The 17102-nt window shown below is 36.6% G+C and overlaps 1 protein-coding gene across 9 annotated transcripts in view; it reads left to right on the top strand.

Moving 5' to 3' along the window:
• Positions 1-17102, top strand: part of NEK1 (NIMA related kinase 1) — a 46734-nt gene that overhangs the window by 12059 nt on the left and 17573 nt on the right. For 5 of the 9 annotated variants that reach the window (XM_021396917.1, XM_021396918.1, XM_021396916.1 and 2 more), the window contains 11 exons: positions 863-1020; positions 2954-3013; positions 3249-3308; positions 3451-3498; positions 3594-3668; positions 6686-6858; positions 6941-7072; positions 10814-10916; positions 14136-14219; positions 14637-14720; positions 15575-15652. In XM_021396917.1, coding sequence (XP_021252592.1) covers positions 863-1020; positions 2954-3013; positions 3249-3308; positions 3451-3498; positions 3594-3668; positions 6686-6858; positions 6941-7072; positions 10814-10916; positions 14136-14219; positions 14637-14720; positions 15575-15652 — 1055 coding nt within the window. The remainder of the gene's footprint in view (positions 1-862; positions 1021-2953; positions 3014-3248; positions 3309-3450; positions 3499-3593; positions 3669-6685; positions 6859-6940; positions 7073-10813; positions 10917-14135; positions 14220-14636; positions 14721-15574; positions 15653-17102) is intronic. The other 4 variants (XM_021396919.1, XM_021396921.1, XM_021396920.1 and 1 more) reach the window with 4 other exon arrangements.

Genomic DNA, 17102 nt, shown 5'->3' with positions numbered 1-17102 from the left:
TACGCTCCTATAATTTAAGATGATAGTGAAGACTGCAAATAGTAGAAACAAATCGTATGTTGTTATTGTACTTTTTTTTTTTGCCTTATTAATGACAAACGGGTACTGAGAAATCCTATTCCTTATTAAAAGTGGGGGCTTTGAGGTTTTGATGTAGACTCCAAGATTACGCCCTAACTTCAGCCCAGAGCCAGAGAATTTTTGCAACTGGTGGCAAATTAGATTGTTGTTCACTTTTTCAAGATAGTCATGCCATTGTTTTCCTACAACAGTTAGTTCATGCTTTTTTTTCTTAGTTTTTTTTTTTATTTTACTTTCTTGAAATTATTTGATAGTGTATTGAACGTACTTCACTGCTGTTCTGTAGTATGAGAACCCTACTAGCACAGAATCAAATTCATAAGATTTAATTGGAATATTTTCTGGAACTTCTCATGAGAAACAATATTCCTGGAGGCCATTGAAACTGCAGTTGTTTTAAAACTCATCTTGTGCTGAGCTGAGTTTTGCAAGTTGCAGTCCAGTGCCTCTTGATTATGTTGGGAAAACTTTTCTCCGTGTTCATTACAACTGGGTAAAAGTATCTGGCAGCTTGAGTAAGTTTCAGTTCTCCAGTGTAAAATGAAGTGGTGAAAGTGAAAAGCTCAGGGATTGTGTTCTGCTGTTTGTTACTAAACACAATAATTAGAAGAGCTGCTTTGGATACCTGGATATATTACATTTACACAGCCAGCTCACATGAATGAAATGTTAGTAGTTCATCGGTTCTCCTTTGACTCTGCTGTTCCAGTACCTAGGGCAAGGGAAATACACTATACTGACTGGCGTGGATATAGCTGTAAAACAGTCTCTTCTTGTTAAGCTAAAAGACCAGCTCAAGGACAAATCTCGGCTTCAGTTGCACCAGCTCAGAAAATTACCAAACCTGCTGCAAAATATGGAGTGCCTTTAGCGATGAAGAAGCGTTATGACGCACCCAAAAAGCTTCATGAGAAAAAGACATTGATTAAACTTAGGCAGGTAACTAAGTTAATTGAATTGAGTTAATTGAACTGTTTCACTAATGCTGTATTTAAACAATGTGAAAATATTATATGTTCCTTTTCAAAATGTCATTTATATGAACAAAGGATCTAGAGAAGAAATACTATTGTAAATGCTTGTCTTGCTCTGTCACTGATTTTGTTTAAGTATGATTTTTGGAGGCTGCTACCTGAAGCTTGCTGTCTAATTCCACTAATGAGTTAGGTGTGCTTTGCATATGTGGTTAGCTTCTCTGTTGATGTTGACCGCTCTTAGAAATATTGGAAATCTGTCAGATATTCTGTGCCAATGATCTTGATATAATAATCTTTGCGTATTTCTTCAGTGTTCAAAAACAATCTCCAGTTTTCAAACTTCACTGGACTTTCTAGTAATTTTCTCAAGTGTTGTCAACCAGATAATTGTGTAATCATTAAGAGTTTGCCAGGCTTAATTCTATGATCTAATGAGAAATGGTTCTTCATACAGTACTACTGATCCTTTTTTTTCCAGTCATCTTTCTCCATATTCCCTATTACATAAAAATGTTTATGGGTATTTCTTAATTACTGAATGGCCAGGAGATATTTCATGATACAAGAACTAGTTATGCACGTTCCATGCGACTAGTAACCAAGAAGCTCCTACGTCAGCATTTCCTACTCTTAGCCTGAGGAAACAATTCAAATTGTCTTCTGAACAAGTGATTTGCTTGTTTGTTTTATTCTCCACGTGGCATTTGGGGAAACATAATACTGAGATAACTGTCCATGAAATTTGATGTCTTATTTGATAGATGAACAGAAAAGGAGCCCTGAGATAGTGTTCCCCTAATCCTCCAGTAATCTCTGAATCTTTTGAACTTGTACCAGGGATTTCACGGGCTTCATTTGCTTATCGTGTGCAGCTGGAAAAAGAGAGCAAGAGGAAGTGAATGCAAAAACTTGTGTGTCCTTATGCGACCATGATGCTTTTTCCCATGTAAGGCTTGGTTGTGCAATCGTATGCTGTTCTGCTGCTGTTGGTATTCAGTTTCACAAACTAGCACTGAACCTGCATGTACAGAGACTGAAAGCCCTTGTTATGGCAGGGTGAACACTGAGGAAAAAATTTTGCACAGCAGTGCTACAACTTTAAGGTAATCCTTTGTGTGGAATGTACGTAATAGCAAGGGACACGATACAGGCTAGAAATAATGGCTACAGCATAATACATGTTTTATCCTCCTTGCTGTTGTTCCAGGCTAGCTATGCAGGTCACATGTGGATTTCTAACAAAACATGCAACATCATCACGTGTTTAGTGTTATTACGTGAATGCACTGTAGTTGAACTGCGTAGAAGCCTTTTAGAGACTTGAGTCAGTTTTTTGAGGTAATTGAAAAGTACTAATCTGATAGGATTTTAGATTGTCAGAAAAAAATCTTAGGAAGCAAGCTGTGTTCTTGTTGAGTCAGGAAAAAAAGGCACCATGCTTTGAGTAAACATCACTTTTTGAGAAGATTAGAATAAGCAGCATAGCTTATTATGTATAACTGCTTCTTTACCAGACATTCGATAGTGGCTTTGTTCCCATCTTCTGTGGGTAACAGGACAAAGCCTAAGGATAACCTAATAAATTTGTTCTCCAAAAAAAAGACTATCTTAATATCTAAGGACTGTCAAAGACCATGAAAAGATTATAACGTGGAATGATGCTGCCAGAGAAGAAAAACTGAGATGAAACAGATCTTAAATTACTATCTTCAGCCTTCAAGATGGAGCTCTTAGCAGAGGATGAACAAGTACAGTAGCATTTACAACTTCCCAACTAATGAATTATTTTTAACCCAATTTTGCACATACGAAGATGTGGGTTTAAGATTTTTTTAAAAATTTTTCTCTCGTTCTAGCATTGTGCTATCTAATTTTAAGTTTCACCTTTTATCTAGGCCTTTCCAACTCCAAAGAAGAAAATTATTCCAGGAGGAGAAAGGAGGAAAATGTTTGAGGTATCACAAAACTTCATGCTAATTTTCAATCTAAGCAAAAGCAAAGTCCAAAGCAAGAATGACAAAACAAAACCTTCAAACCTTTCCTCCTTATCTTTTTCTTCCAATCATTATCTAGCAATGATTTTTATCTTCATGGACATAACCCAGCAAGTGGAATACTAACCAGTCTTGACAGATGCTTCACAGAACAATGGCTGAGCAATAAATACCAAATTATATGCTTATTTTTCAGGAGCCTTCAAAAAAGAAAAGGTTAGAATTGCCTGAAAAAGAGAAACGCCAGAGAGATCAGGTAGACAAGATACTTGGGACGCCCTTTTAAATTATTTTTTAAACACCAATAGTAATTCTAGTGACATGTGTTGTGTTGCCTAGGAGATGGCAGTAGTTCAGTTTCCCAGTTACTAAATATATTTAATCCTTATGCATTGCAGATCAGTTTACTGAAGGCAGAGGAAACAAGAAGATTGGAAAAAGAAAGGGTAAAATATGTTTAAAATGTGTTAATAGTGAATCGTAATTTTTACTTGAAGTGATTCCTTGAATTATGTTTTCCTTTATTGTTTTTTTCCTTCAGATGGAACGAATAAACAGAGCCAGGGAACAAGGATGGAGGAATGTGCTTGGTTCAGGTGGAAGTGGTGATGTTAAGGTTGGCAGCAGATGCAGAAATGTGATGTAGTATGCTCCTCCCACCTTTGGTTATCTGGCATGATCTTCTCTTTTCAGAAAGAGCTGCTTTTGGAGTCAACTCTTGAAGTTGCTCTCTATTAATCTAGTGATAATTTAAGAGAGACTGTATAACAGACGTAATTCCCCGGCTTTTTGGAGTTCATGTGCAATTTTCATTTTTAATACCTAATAATTTCTGAATCTCCTCTCTTTCTGCCAGTAATGGTTTTCATGCATCACTTTCTTTTTGTTTTCCACCCCTGCTTTTGCTACTCTTCCTAAATATAAGCATGAAAAGCTTCTTTCATATTCAAATTTGTTCTTGAAATTTTTTTGTTGACATGTTTTTCCAGGTTCTCATATTATTATAATGGATATCTTCCCTAGTATTGAAAACATGCTTTTAAGCTTTTGTTTTTAGTTAACAACATAAATGACACTTCCAGTATCTGTGTTGTGTTGACTATGATGGCTGAGAAAATTTGGGCAAGCATATCTTTTTCTCAAAGCTGTAAACCCCTTAGTCATTCTCTTTTATGGAATTTAATTACATAATTTCATGCTATTTTTGTGACAGTTTCTTTGTCTTTGCATCTCTTGCTTCCATGGAAACATAACTGTTCTGGGAAGTAGTATGATGAAGGTGTTTGAATATAAAACTCTGGGTCTCTACTTCAATCAGACAAGAGCCAGTGCAGAAATTTAAGTATTGCAGTGATGTAAATCTATCTGACAATATGAAGTGGGTTTAAACACAGCTATTTTCTATGGTGCTAGTGAATCCTACAAAAATATCTGGCCTAAACATGTGCTACAGTTTTCATAAACAAACTTTGGCTGAACACTAAGGTCAAGATGAGAAGAGGTTTTGTATGAGAAAATAGTAAGAAAATGGAAATGCATGACCAGATTTCAGTAGCTGCTTATTGTAACTACACTTAAAAATAGACATCCCATTTCACTGTGTGCCATGCATTGTATAAATAAGCTTAAATATAAAAGCAAACATAGAAGTATTAGAGCTTCAAAACTGCCAGGTTCTGGTTTAATGGGAAATTGAAAAAAGTTGCTTGGTTTCCACAGCGTCTCTGTCAGAATGATGTTGACAGTCACTCATGCAAGCCTCCACTAGAACACTACATAAAAGCATCATGATATTTGGATTGGAGCTTTATATGTTCCTGAAAACAACCATGCCTTTGATTATACTGGAGAGTTTTATTTGCAAAGGCCTTAGACATGTAAAGATGTAAAATGTAAAGATGTAAAACATTCTATTGTAGCTAAAGTGACATCGCTGTCTTCAGTATTCTCAGTCATGTAGAGAAATTGAGGTTCAGTGGCTGTGTATTTTCACACAGTGCTACTGTAAAATATAAGAGCAAAGAGGCTTTAAAATTGGTTGAAATGTGTTCTTTAGCTAGGTTAGTTTTACACGGATCTTACTGCAGGCCACTAAGTTGTTGTCACTCAAGGTTTTCTTGTTCCATTGTTGTTTTGATTTAGTTGTCTTCTTTCCTTCTCCCGCATATAAACAGTGCAGCCAGTGACTCCCCGGTGATGCTGTTAGTTTAGAATATCAGCGTTCATGCATTCCAGGACTGCAAGCCACGTAGTCTCTGATGAAAGCACAACAAGGTCATGTGCTGCATTATTTTCTCCTCCCATCTTTTTTGGAGTGATTGCTGGCACCTGTTTCTGAGGGAAAGTAGGAAAAGAGATGTCAAGGACTTGGCTTTGGATTGAGCAGGGGCTATAACTGTTCTGCAGATGGTTGATGAGCACCTGCTTCTTAATGTTTGCCTAGAGATTGATCATACTATTTCCTGAGATGGTCCTTTTGGAAACATAAATAGTAATTGTAGGTGAAACCTTGAACAGTGTCCAAGGCAAGGCTTTGTATTCTATTTGTAGAATTGGCTGTCTTGTATAACAAATTATTTTTACCCAGAGGAACAGCATACCAGCATTCTTACTTGAATGCCTGGATAAATTTGTTAGTATTTTGTCATATGGGTTATGGGGAATTACTGGAGTGCATTGACCAACTGAAACTCAGAGTGAGCAAAATTCCATTACCAAATGCCGGCTGATGCAGGTCTTCTAGGTGGACGATCCTAAACCTGTCACATCTGCCCTGTCTTATTTGAAATGTGAAATAATTTGGAACATTTACACTATTGTCAATGCATATGCCATAGGTTCACTACCATGGGCTGGCTAGTTGACCACTTATCCCAGGCGTAAAGGGAACGTTTTTATGCATGTGCTGACAACCTTAACCTTGTTTTGCCAATTTCACACTTTGTGTCCATCCTTGACTATTACTATACACAGCTGCTTGCAACATTTTCTTGATTGTTATTCTCACATAAGGCTTCTCCAGGAATTCTAAGTCTTTGAGGATGACAGATCATTTTCGTAATGCTGTAATCTGTGGTAGATGTTTCCCTGGTCTGAGCTTTACTAGGGAAGCATCTCTATTCTGGTGATGCAACCAAGTTATAGATAGCTGAAAATGAGGATTCTCAGATCTGCTATTACTGCCATTCAGCAACCTTAAAGGCATGCTTAACCATTTCTGGTGTTAGTAAAAAATGGATGTTTGGGTAGTAATCATTTGTTAGTACTGTATCACTTCTAGTTTTTTGTGCTGAAACTTTTTTTTTTTTTGCTTGTAGAACATCTGCTATTTCCAGTTATGCTTCAGCAGATTCTTCACTGATTACTTCTAAAATATGTAGTAGATGTCTCATGTATAATTAATAGTTTAGAGATAAAATACCATGTTATTTTGGAGTACTAGCTGAAAAGTAAGTTTTAATTTATCAGTCTTGTAGTGTATTGAAATAGGTGAATGCCAAGATTAAACTGGGACCAGTTCAGAATGGTTGCAAAGCATGTGTTTGTGCTTTTATTCTGCTGGAGAGGTGAAAATTGAAAGGGCTTGTTAAAAGCCGTATTTGGGATTTTCAGCCTACCTCTTCTGATTTTCAGGCACCGTATTATGGCGGTGGAGGTGGTGTTGGTCCTTTTCCTGCCTCTTTCAGAGGACAGTATGAGCACTATCATGCTATTTTTGACCAGATGCAAAAGGAAACCTTCAAAGTAGCTGAAGAGAGGCAAGCCAAATGGAGGGCAGAAGTACAAGGCCAAGAAGCTGTTGAGAGGTATGGCTACCTTCCATGTGAAGTTGCATGTGGTCTGCTTCAGATGAAAGTAATGAAAGTTACTGTACGTATTTATCTACAGAGGAATTCCACCTGGAATACGTCCAGGAGTTCCTAAGGGGCCTGCAGGTCATCACCATTTACCTGATGCTGGTGCAATTAGGAAAAAAATGAAAAGGTTGAAGGAGGTGTCTAAACAAGCCAGTGCAAACAGGTTGGACTACAATAATCCATAAGTCTGTCCCTACATGTTAGAATTTTGTTCTCTCTTGTTCCATTTAGTAGTTAGACATGTCTCAGAATCATCTTTACCCATTGGTAGTGTGCCATCTGTTTGTGTGTTGGTTCCTCGCAGACCACAGTACTTTGAGAACCACTGGAAACCTTGGCTTTCCCAATAGGGGGGGGAAAAAAAGGATTACCAAATATCTAAACTAGATTTGAGCTGAAAGTACTGCCTTAATGCAGTTACAGACTAGGTAAAACAGCTTTCTTTGATTTTTATTTATTTATTTATTTATTTTAGTTCTGATTTCTGTGTTATGTGCCAAGACACTTCTTTGTCCTGTCATCTCATTCTAACTGCCTTTTCTCCATCTAAGCATTTTATTTTTATTTTTTTAAGTATAGAAGAGTATCTAGAAAGCTCTCAGCACTTCTAGCTCCTGTGTATTGATCACTGGAAAGCTCTTTGGAGCTTTCTTCATCAAGAGATGTGAATGCTAGATGTTAGAATGATATGCAGTTTATGAATTCTGTGGTACTTATTCTTTGCAATAACTAGAAAGTGAGTGTGCATTTTATGTATTAAAAAAAAAGACATTTATTGTCTACCTCTTTCAGGCCGATTGATAACTTCTTTCAGATAGTGGGGTTTTTTTGGTTTGTTTTCCAAAACTACAATACTTTCTTTCAAATCTCTTAATTTTCCAAGAATTGTCTCCACACTCTAGAGTGGAAAATGGAGAAATATGTACTTAAAAGTTGAGTACTGCAGCATTGCTTCAACACTGTTCTAACGTTCTTAGAGGGAAATTTTTTTCTTGTGAATTATTTAAACTTCTGTGCATCAAAAGCAGTGTCCTATGGTGGGAGAGATAAATGGTGTTAACGTGTGGAAGAGGAAGAGGGCAAGGAAAACGTTATTCTTAATTTATTCTAAATTAATTAATTTAGTTTGATGTTTTATATAGTATATGTTTTACCTTCTAGATTACATAGTATATATTCTGTCTTGTACTTTTTTCTGTTTTGTAAATTGCAATGATATTGTAGCATGTTTAACACTGATGTTACAATTTTGAACTCTGTAAAGTGTATGCCATTTTCTTTACAGCAATTGAAGCTAATTGAAACTCTTCCTGATATAAAAACAAAAACTGGAGTTGTATTTTTCTGGATGACAGAAATATGTCTTTTCAGCCTCCTCTGTTTATTCTCAATCCTTTGCACACAGTGCCACAGTTCCCAAATCTTTCCTAGGCTAGGAAATGTTATAGTATAGGTTAGGAAGTGTTATAGTATTGTTTGCTTCACATATCTGATGATATTAAATGATACTTTGCTTGACCTAGACAAGATTGTTTTAAATCTGTTTGGATTTGAGATGAACTATAGTAGTGGGTTGTGAACGATGAAGAGCATGGAGATCCTGAGGAGAAATTGATTCGGTGTTTCTTGAATCCGTGAACTGTGAAGCACTCAAGGAACTTAGTATTCAGGAGTTTCAGAACGGGTTTTTTTTCTTTTTATAATCTGGATTACTTTTAAATGGAGATGCTGTAGCTTAGCATTTAAAACGTGCTAAGTATTTGTACTTCAGTCTCTAAAAATAATGTTACTATTGTAGTCAACCTAGCGGTATTTCTCTCTTCAACTTATTTTTTCAGCTAGAGGTGAAATATAGTAAGGATGCTAAGCAAAAAAAAAAAAAAAAAACCACACACACAATTTTAATAATTATAACCTGTAGTGGAAGTGCTAAGTCACAGCCTGAAGCAGTGATTGAGCACCTGGTGGGAAGGCAGGGCTAACCCTGGGGGAGCTCAGGTGCGTGGAACCAGGATCCACCCCTTCCCGGATTTCATTTAAGGGTTGGCAGTGGAGGCAATGGTATCTTGCTGGAGATCCCTGCTTACCTGAGGCCTTCCAAGGGTAAGCAGATTTTCTTCCTTTATTTCTGCACTCATGGCTGCTGCATTTGGGCTTGTCCTCATTTACTGCAGCTTATGACTGTGCCACCCCACTATTATTGCTGTACTTTCCATCACATTATCGCATTACACAACCTTATTGAAGATTGGTGTTTTAAACTGTACATTTAAAAAGTTGAAAAGTCACTAAGTTACGATATTTCTGATTATGCTGCCCCAGCTAAATCCAAGAACTCTCAACTTCAGCAGTCTTTAAAAATTGGACAGCAATGCTGACCAGAAGAAATTTGGTTGAAACTTTTTAACAAGGTGAGTTACTCAGCCTTAGTGTAGGGAAAACCATTATCATAAATTTAATAGGTTTTTGCTGTGAGCTTGGTTTGAGACAGAGGGTGTTGGTTTTTTTTTTTTTTTTTTTTTGCTCAGGGTGCACTTCTCCAAAACTGCAGGCTAAGCTTCATCTGTATGATGTGTCTTGGTAGACTTCTTTATCTACCAGTTGAGTTTATATTTAATGAACAGTAACAGTCAAAATCATGTAGTGAGTCAAATAGACATATAAAAAGGTTATCAGGTGTTTCTTTCTTTACCAGTAATGTAGTGGACTGCTTTGCATTTCCAGAACAACTACAGCATTTGTTCTATCAAAGTAATTCTACTTGTCTTTCACTTCTGAATTATAGCATATTGGAATATCATTTCAATTCCTCATTCATTGCTGGGTAGTGCAGTGGGAAAAATAAGATGCAAGGGTGTTTAATGAGTGTGCTAATTCACTTATGAATTGCTAGCAGTAGCTCCTGTGTGGCAAAATGATTCTTTCATTAACTGTTTCAGCCTGATGGGTTATTGCTGTCAGCTTTTCTCATTATCCTCTTGCCTCTTGTTGGACTCCTAGTAATCTACAATCAAACAAGACTAGGGGAGCCTTGGAAAGGGGATTGCCTCATCATTCTACGATTTGTTAGAATTTCTAACTGTCCATGAGCTTTTTTTGTTTGTTTGTTTTTCATTCATTTTCCTTAAAGAGCTTCCCCATTAGTCTGCTTTTAACCAGTTCTTTCAGAAACTGTTTCTTCTAGTAAGTGATCGTGTATGCACTAGGAGACTTGCCAGGTGCTCAGTTACAATTACATGAATGCAGCTTTCTTGTCTACCCAAACAGGTCCCTGACCTGAGGTGCAATATGTGAAAAAATACCTGTTCTAGTTGATTTGGTGACAAGGAAGCTCCTTGAGAGTTGCTTTAAGAACAACTGAACAAAAATCCCACACAATCCACCAAAATGCTCTTGGAATACCACCATTGTTACAGTTGGTGTGGTAGAATGTAGTACGTGTGGTAGAAGCTCTTGCTCCAAGCCTAGATCAGACTTTCTGTTGGAGGTCTTACTGGATAGCTTACGAAGACTTCTTGCCTATTTCCAAAGGAAAACCTTGAAGGAATCACTCTGTCCTCTTTCTTTGTACATGATTACTAGTGAAACAAGCTGAGAAATTTTCAGAAATAACTACACTAAAATTGTGGTTTGACATTCATTTTGGTTTTGATGAACAGGATATGGAAGAGAGCAACACAGTCTTCTGGGAGGGAGTTTAATTGTAATTCTAATATAGTTGAGTGTATTTTTCTCCATATTGTGAAAGTCTTGACTTGAGCGTTTTTGCTGATAAAAGGCATTTTTCTGAAGACGTGTTCTTACAGAAAGTTAATTTTTTGTTTTCTAGTTAGAATAAATGCTGAGGTTGTATGAACATTGTATTTCAGAAGCTTAGAGCTTGCTATGTGTTACAATTATTCAGGCAGAAAGGATGGTTACCTGCAGAAAGAGCAAAGCAAGTTGAAGAATTCTTGCAACGAAAGAGGGAAGCCATGCAAAACAAAGCTCGTGCTGAGGGACACATGGTATGGAAAATGCAATCTTTCTTTGTGTATTACTGTTTCAGAATGCTTTACAAATCTTTAAATTAGTATCATGGGTGTGAAATACTGGCTAAATATTTTTCTGCATATTAAAATAAAATGAGGGGGATACATTTTAAAAAAAACCAACAAAGGCATCAAAATTGTGCAGACACTTCTCATTTTTGTAAATTCATGAATAAAGGGGAAAAAATACCTTTTTTGTGCATGTCTAACTTGATATTGTGAACTTAAGAACAGTGTTTTGCATTTTTCACTGGTCATAGCTGTAAAGTTTTGGTTAAAGTTGAACTTTATGTATAAACTAAACTCAACTATAGTAGTGTTTTCCTAAAGATGTGCTTTTTTTTAAGAAAGTGTTATGAAGACATCCATCTTTGAGGTTGATATTTCTAAAATCATGAGTCTCTAAGAGGTTAAATACTGGACAGTGTCACAAAATATTCTTTTTTTTCTTTATGCTTGCAGTACTAAATTCAGTACTCCTCCAGGAAATTTGTTTTGCAGTAACAGTATCTTGGAAGTGATTCCTTTGTATTAGAATGTTATGTAGTTGAATTAAGTATATTCATAATATGGGGAGTTTTTCCCTTGTTTAATGCTTTTCATAGACAGTCAAGTCACAATATTTATGTCTGTTGATTATGACTATGCTGTCATAACAGTTAGCTCTGACCAAGTGCAGCTTCATAGCAGCATCTCATTAGTTATATTTGGTTATCAGGTGATGGTGCAAGCCAGGTATTTGTTTCAGAGGTTATTTTACTTACAGTAAGCAATTCTTAGCTGTTTTGATTCACTGCTTTGATGCTAAAGTATCCTTAGGTTAGTATATTTGTTTCAAAGCATGAGTTTTCTGTTTTAAAAATGTATCTCTGTTTTAAAGCCTCTGAGACCAGTAAACCATTTTGATAGAAATAATGTTTGTTCAGTCTGCCTCTTTGTAGATGAGTCAGTAATAGTACTTGCTTCTATTTTGTTTTTAACTTCGTTGGCATTTATATAACTGTATACAATTTAACTAATGCAAAATACCCAAGTACCCACATTGCTATTTCTCGATTTTATTCAGCTGAGCCCAAATTCTTTGTGCTTAACTGGCACAAAACAGGGAGGCTATAACTCTAAGCCAGGGCTCCGTATTAATGTATCAGTTACCATTGATAGCAGAAGCCCTTAGCAGCTTTCTCTTATTTGTACCATAGGAAAAAAAAAAAAACAACTTGTATAGCTGTCAGTAGTTTTCATATAAAGAGCTGCTCAGTTTAGAGAAGAGGAAGCTCCAGGGGGACCTCAGAGTGGGCTTTGAGTACCGAAAGGGAGACTATGTGAAAGATGGGGAGGGACTTTTTACGAGGGCACGTACTATTATTATTATTAATAAGACAATTAAATGAGTGTAGGCTTAAAACATTTCTTCCTGATATCTAATTTACTCAGAGGGTACCGAGGCACTAGGCCAGGTTGCCCAGAGAAGCTGTGGATGCCCCACCCCTGGAGGAGTTCAGTGCGGGGTTGGATGGGGCTTCAGGCAACCTGGTCTAGTTCAAGGTGTCCCTGCCCACAACAGGGGGTTGGAACAGATGGTCTTCAAGGTTCCTTCCAGTCTAAGCCATTCTACTACTCTGTAATATAAGGATGGTACTATCTTCTAGAACACAATAATCTAAGAGGAAAAATCCATAGGAATCAAATAAGATGGTACTTCTTGTATGAATCCTAAGTCAAGTGAGTTGCACTAATTTATCCAAACTTAGTTCAATGTGGTTACTTTTGATTTTCCTGTTTTTAGTGACCCTACAGTTCAATTCAGTAGTTGAGTGGTATTTCCAATGTTACAGTCTTTAAGACAACTTCTGACCTAATTTTTGCTTCTTTGTAGCTGTGAGGCATTAAAAGACATTGAGTCCTTGTCTTTGAAAGTTTTAGTATGTTCACTTAAGTAGATGAGTATCAATGATTAGTGTTAACTGTCTGCAGTAAGAAAACCAGTTCTCAATAGTCTTGCTTCCAGTTCTTCTTGTTTAAGGTCCTAATTATTTTGAGAAAACTGAAAACTCATGCGAATGCCACAATGAGGAACAGCAAGATTACGTGTAAAGTGCCAGTTACCTTCTGAAAAGCTCAGGAACATGCATAAAATAAAGCTTAATTTTAAAAAGTATGTTTTCTGAAAAATAGAATATGGAAAATATACTTCTCTATTTTTTTTGACTTAACACTCAAGCTGAAACTAGAATTCATAGGATTCTCATGGTTGAATGCTATTTCTTACCTATGTGAATAGTTATTTTAATTTATCCCTTAGTGACTAAACCAGAGTTTAGCAGATATCTTGTTTTCTCAAATTACTGATTTTTTTTTTAGCTCAACCGGAAAGAATATTTAGCCAGATATTTGGATTTGATCCTTTTGCTCAAGCACTTAACTGGAGTATTGATGTACAGGTGTTTCTGTATACTCAAGCTTGGGAAAACAAAATAGGCAGAAGGTCTATATAACTATCTTACATACGTTTACTGTCGTTATTATGTGCTGAAGATATTTTTTGCTAAGTTTGGCAGAGAAAGAATATTGTGAACAAAAATATTTAACTTTAAACCAGATAGTGCAAGTATCACTTAACCCAAGGTTTCCTATTTTGAGTTGGAGTTATTTGTTGTTGTTCCCATAAAGGTTAAATCTTTTTGGTTACAGTTGGGATTCTGAATACATAACACTAACCAAGGTTATACAATTTAGATGCATGTGTATTAGAGTTTTTGAAGTTACTACTTTTAGTGTGTTAAAAATATATGTATTATGATGGAAAAAATGCTTAATGTACGTATGAAGATTCCACTTTCATTTTAGGCTTTGCTCATTGGTGGCAGAAATGCCAACTGTGTGGTGCTGTTAGCATATATTCTAGATGTACCGAAACTGCTGCTCATCAGAACTTTTCTAACACAGCAGGAAAAGACAAGAAGTGCGGGGAAAAGACCTCTATTATGTTTAAAACTAGCTTCTTTCTGGCTGCTCAGGACTGTCAGCTATTACTGTTAGATACTTCTTGTAAATGAAATGAGGTTATCGTTTAACTTCAGAGCACCTGCAGATCATTGATGGATTTGGTTTCTTCTAAGTGAGCAGTTACTGGATAAATCAGATAATTTTACCACCCAAGCCATTTTAAATTTGATACCATTAAATGGCAAACAGGGTACACTGCAAAACGTGGCAGATATCTATGGAGGCAGGCCCATGTCTGCAAGAGGAAGGAAATCCAGAAACAAGGAAGAAGAGGTATGCTTGCCGCATGTTTGCCACTTCCATCACAAAAATAGCTCTGTTTTGAACTTCACTGTGCCTTGTTTCCCTGCATGGTTCATCTGTGTAACACAATGAAAGGACTTTTGGAATTCCTAGGAAATAATTTATTTCTGGAATGTGAGCGTGTATCTTTTATTTTTTATTAAATAATCATAAAAGAACTGTTGTCTACAACAGTAATGAAAAAATGTCTGCCTAGGAAAGTTTCTTGAATGTGCATACATATCTGTATGATGTAACTGTGTCGTAATATATATATAACCATTCCTGGTCCTTGATTATGTCATTGACTTCATTTGACTTTTTGTGGAATCTTGTAGTATGGTTAGCTTACAGTACTACTTAAATGGTTTCAGTATAATTAAAACTTAATTCCTTTCTTTGCATTAGGAATATTTAGCAAGATTAAGACAGATACGTCTGCAAAACTTCAATGAACGTCAACAGATTAAAGCAAAACTTCGTGGAGAGAAGGTCAGTTTGAAAAATAAATAATTTAAGAAGTTGGCTATAGGATATATTCATTTATCCCTGCAGAAACGTTTCTCTCAGAGGCAATTTCACACATATTTTTACCATTTAATTCTGTTCCACAGTTACTCTACTTACATCTCTTCTTCCAGAACTAACAAAATTTGTCAATCCTATGTTTCAGTTTCATTACATGTAGCCTGACAATCTTCTAAAAATAGGACAACGTATTTACCTCAGAACTTGATGCACAAACCTCTCATTAAGCACTTCTTTCACTGAAAAAAAAGTCACCTAAGATTCTTGCTTGATTTTTTGTCAAATCATTTCTACTAATACTCCTTCTTATACTGCAAGAAGCCTACTAAATAGGCCTTCTAAATAGTTTGTATTAAATCAGAGGTCTGCACAAGTTGATCTTTGATAGTTAAAGGGTCCTGCTAAAACTAGTTTTTGCTCAACTCTGCCAGTTTCATCTGGTAAATTAGAATATGCAGAGGTTATGGAATACGAGTTATTTGAAAACAGAGATTTCAAAGGTACGCCTTATATGTTCTTACTTGTTTACATCTTCCACCTCCAGCCACCCACAAATTCAATCTTCCTAGTGTTGTTAGGTCAAGTTCAGGTCCATTACATTCTTACCTGTTTGTACAAACTTCTTATCGTAATAATCACTAATTTCAAAAAGAAAGTTTAGTCCACGTAGGTATTATATTTAAGTGAGAATTTACTCTGTAAAATTCTGACTTCTGTTAGTCAGGTGATCAGTCTGAATAACCCCATCAGTCACTTCTATCACTCAGCTTTTAAAAACATGTGCTAATGATAATTCTTCGAGGACTCATACTTTGCAGAATGAAGCTCCCAGTTCTGATGGACAAGAGTCAAGTGAGGAAGCAGAAATGAAACGCAAAAAGATAGAAGCACAGAAGGTAATTGTGGGGAGGGAGGAAATGGAACTCACGGTTTTAAAATTGCCTTCTTAACTCATTAAGTTTCTTGGTATCAATATCTGTTTACACATTCAGTAACAGAAGTTTTTGTCTCTGGTAAGTCATACACACTGTACTGAGGCGACAATGCTATTCAACTGATTTATCTCAGTAGTTTTAAAGTATGTTGTGATGTAGCTTAGCAAATAAAGATTTTCCTATCCATACCAATCTCTCTAGACTTGCTGTAGTCCTAAAGGTACTTTGTTATATCAACTAAGATAGCATTTTGATAGTGAAAGGGAAAGGTAAATGTGGCTTAAATAACATCTTCTAGTTTAAAGAATAAACGACTCTTCACTTGTGCAGACGGGGGCTCATGTAGATTGTAGGATGGACTATTACGTACCTCTTTGAATTATGTTTAGTTCAGTTGTTCAAAGCAAGTGTAGTTCACAGTAATCCGGTTTTTACTTTGAGCTTTTTTCTTTGTATTCTTTTTGTATCAATAACCACCTCTACCATGCTACATAGCAAGTATTACTCTATCTATTCCCTTTCTCCCCTCATCTTCCAAGAGCAATGTAATAACAAGCTGACCTTATGCCTAACCTTAAAACTAGAGGTGAAACAGCAACTGAAGCTTTTCTCATTTGTTGAATAAGAATTGAAAGTTTAAGCTATGTGTTGCATCATTCGTGCTTGGTGTTCTGGTGGATGAAAAGCTGGACTTGAGTCAGCATTGTGGACTTGCAGCCCAAAAGGCCAAGCTCATCCTGGGCTGCATCGAAAGAGGCAATGGAGGGGATTGTTTCCTATACTTTGCCCTTGTGAAGGCCACATGTGGAGTACTGTGACCAGGCCTGGGGCCCATAGCTCAAGAAAGATACAGAACTGTTGGAGTGGGTCCATAGAAGGCCACAAAGATGATCAGAGAGCTGGAGCACCTCTCCTATGATCAAAGGCTGAAGCAGCTGGGCTTGGTCAGTCTGGAGAAGAGAAGGCTTCTTCAGGGAGACCTCATTGAGGCCTTCCAGTACTTAAAGAGAATTTACAAACAGGAGGGAGATGAACTTTATACTTGGTCTAATAACGACAGGTCAAGGAGGGGAAACAGTTTGAATCTAAAAGAGGGGAGATTAAGATTAGATGTTAGGTAGAAATTCTTTACTCAGAGAGAGGTGAGGCACTGGAACAGGTTGCCCAGAGAAGTCATGGATGCTCCATCCCTGGAAGTGTTCAAGGCCAGGCTGGATGGGCCACTGGGCAGCCTGATCCCTCCCATGGCAGGGAGTTGGAACTGGATGATCTTTAAAGTCCCTTCCAACCCAAGCCATTCTGTGGTTAATGAGTTTGGCTTCAAAATAAATTTTAAGATTCTAATTTAAATTACTTCTATTAAAAGTCGCTGTCTATTCTATAAATACAATCTTGCCAATCAAGAATTGTT

This window comes from Numida meleagris, chromosome 4, assembly GCF_002078875.1.
Source record: "Numida meleagris isolate 19003 breed g44 Domestic line chromosome 4, NumMel1.0, whole genome shotgun sequence".
NCBI classification, from domain to species: domain Eukaryota; kingdom Metazoa; phylum Chordata; class Aves; order Galliformes; family Numididae; genus Numida; species Numida meleagris.
This window is presented reverse-complemented; position numbering and strand designations above follow the sequence as displayed.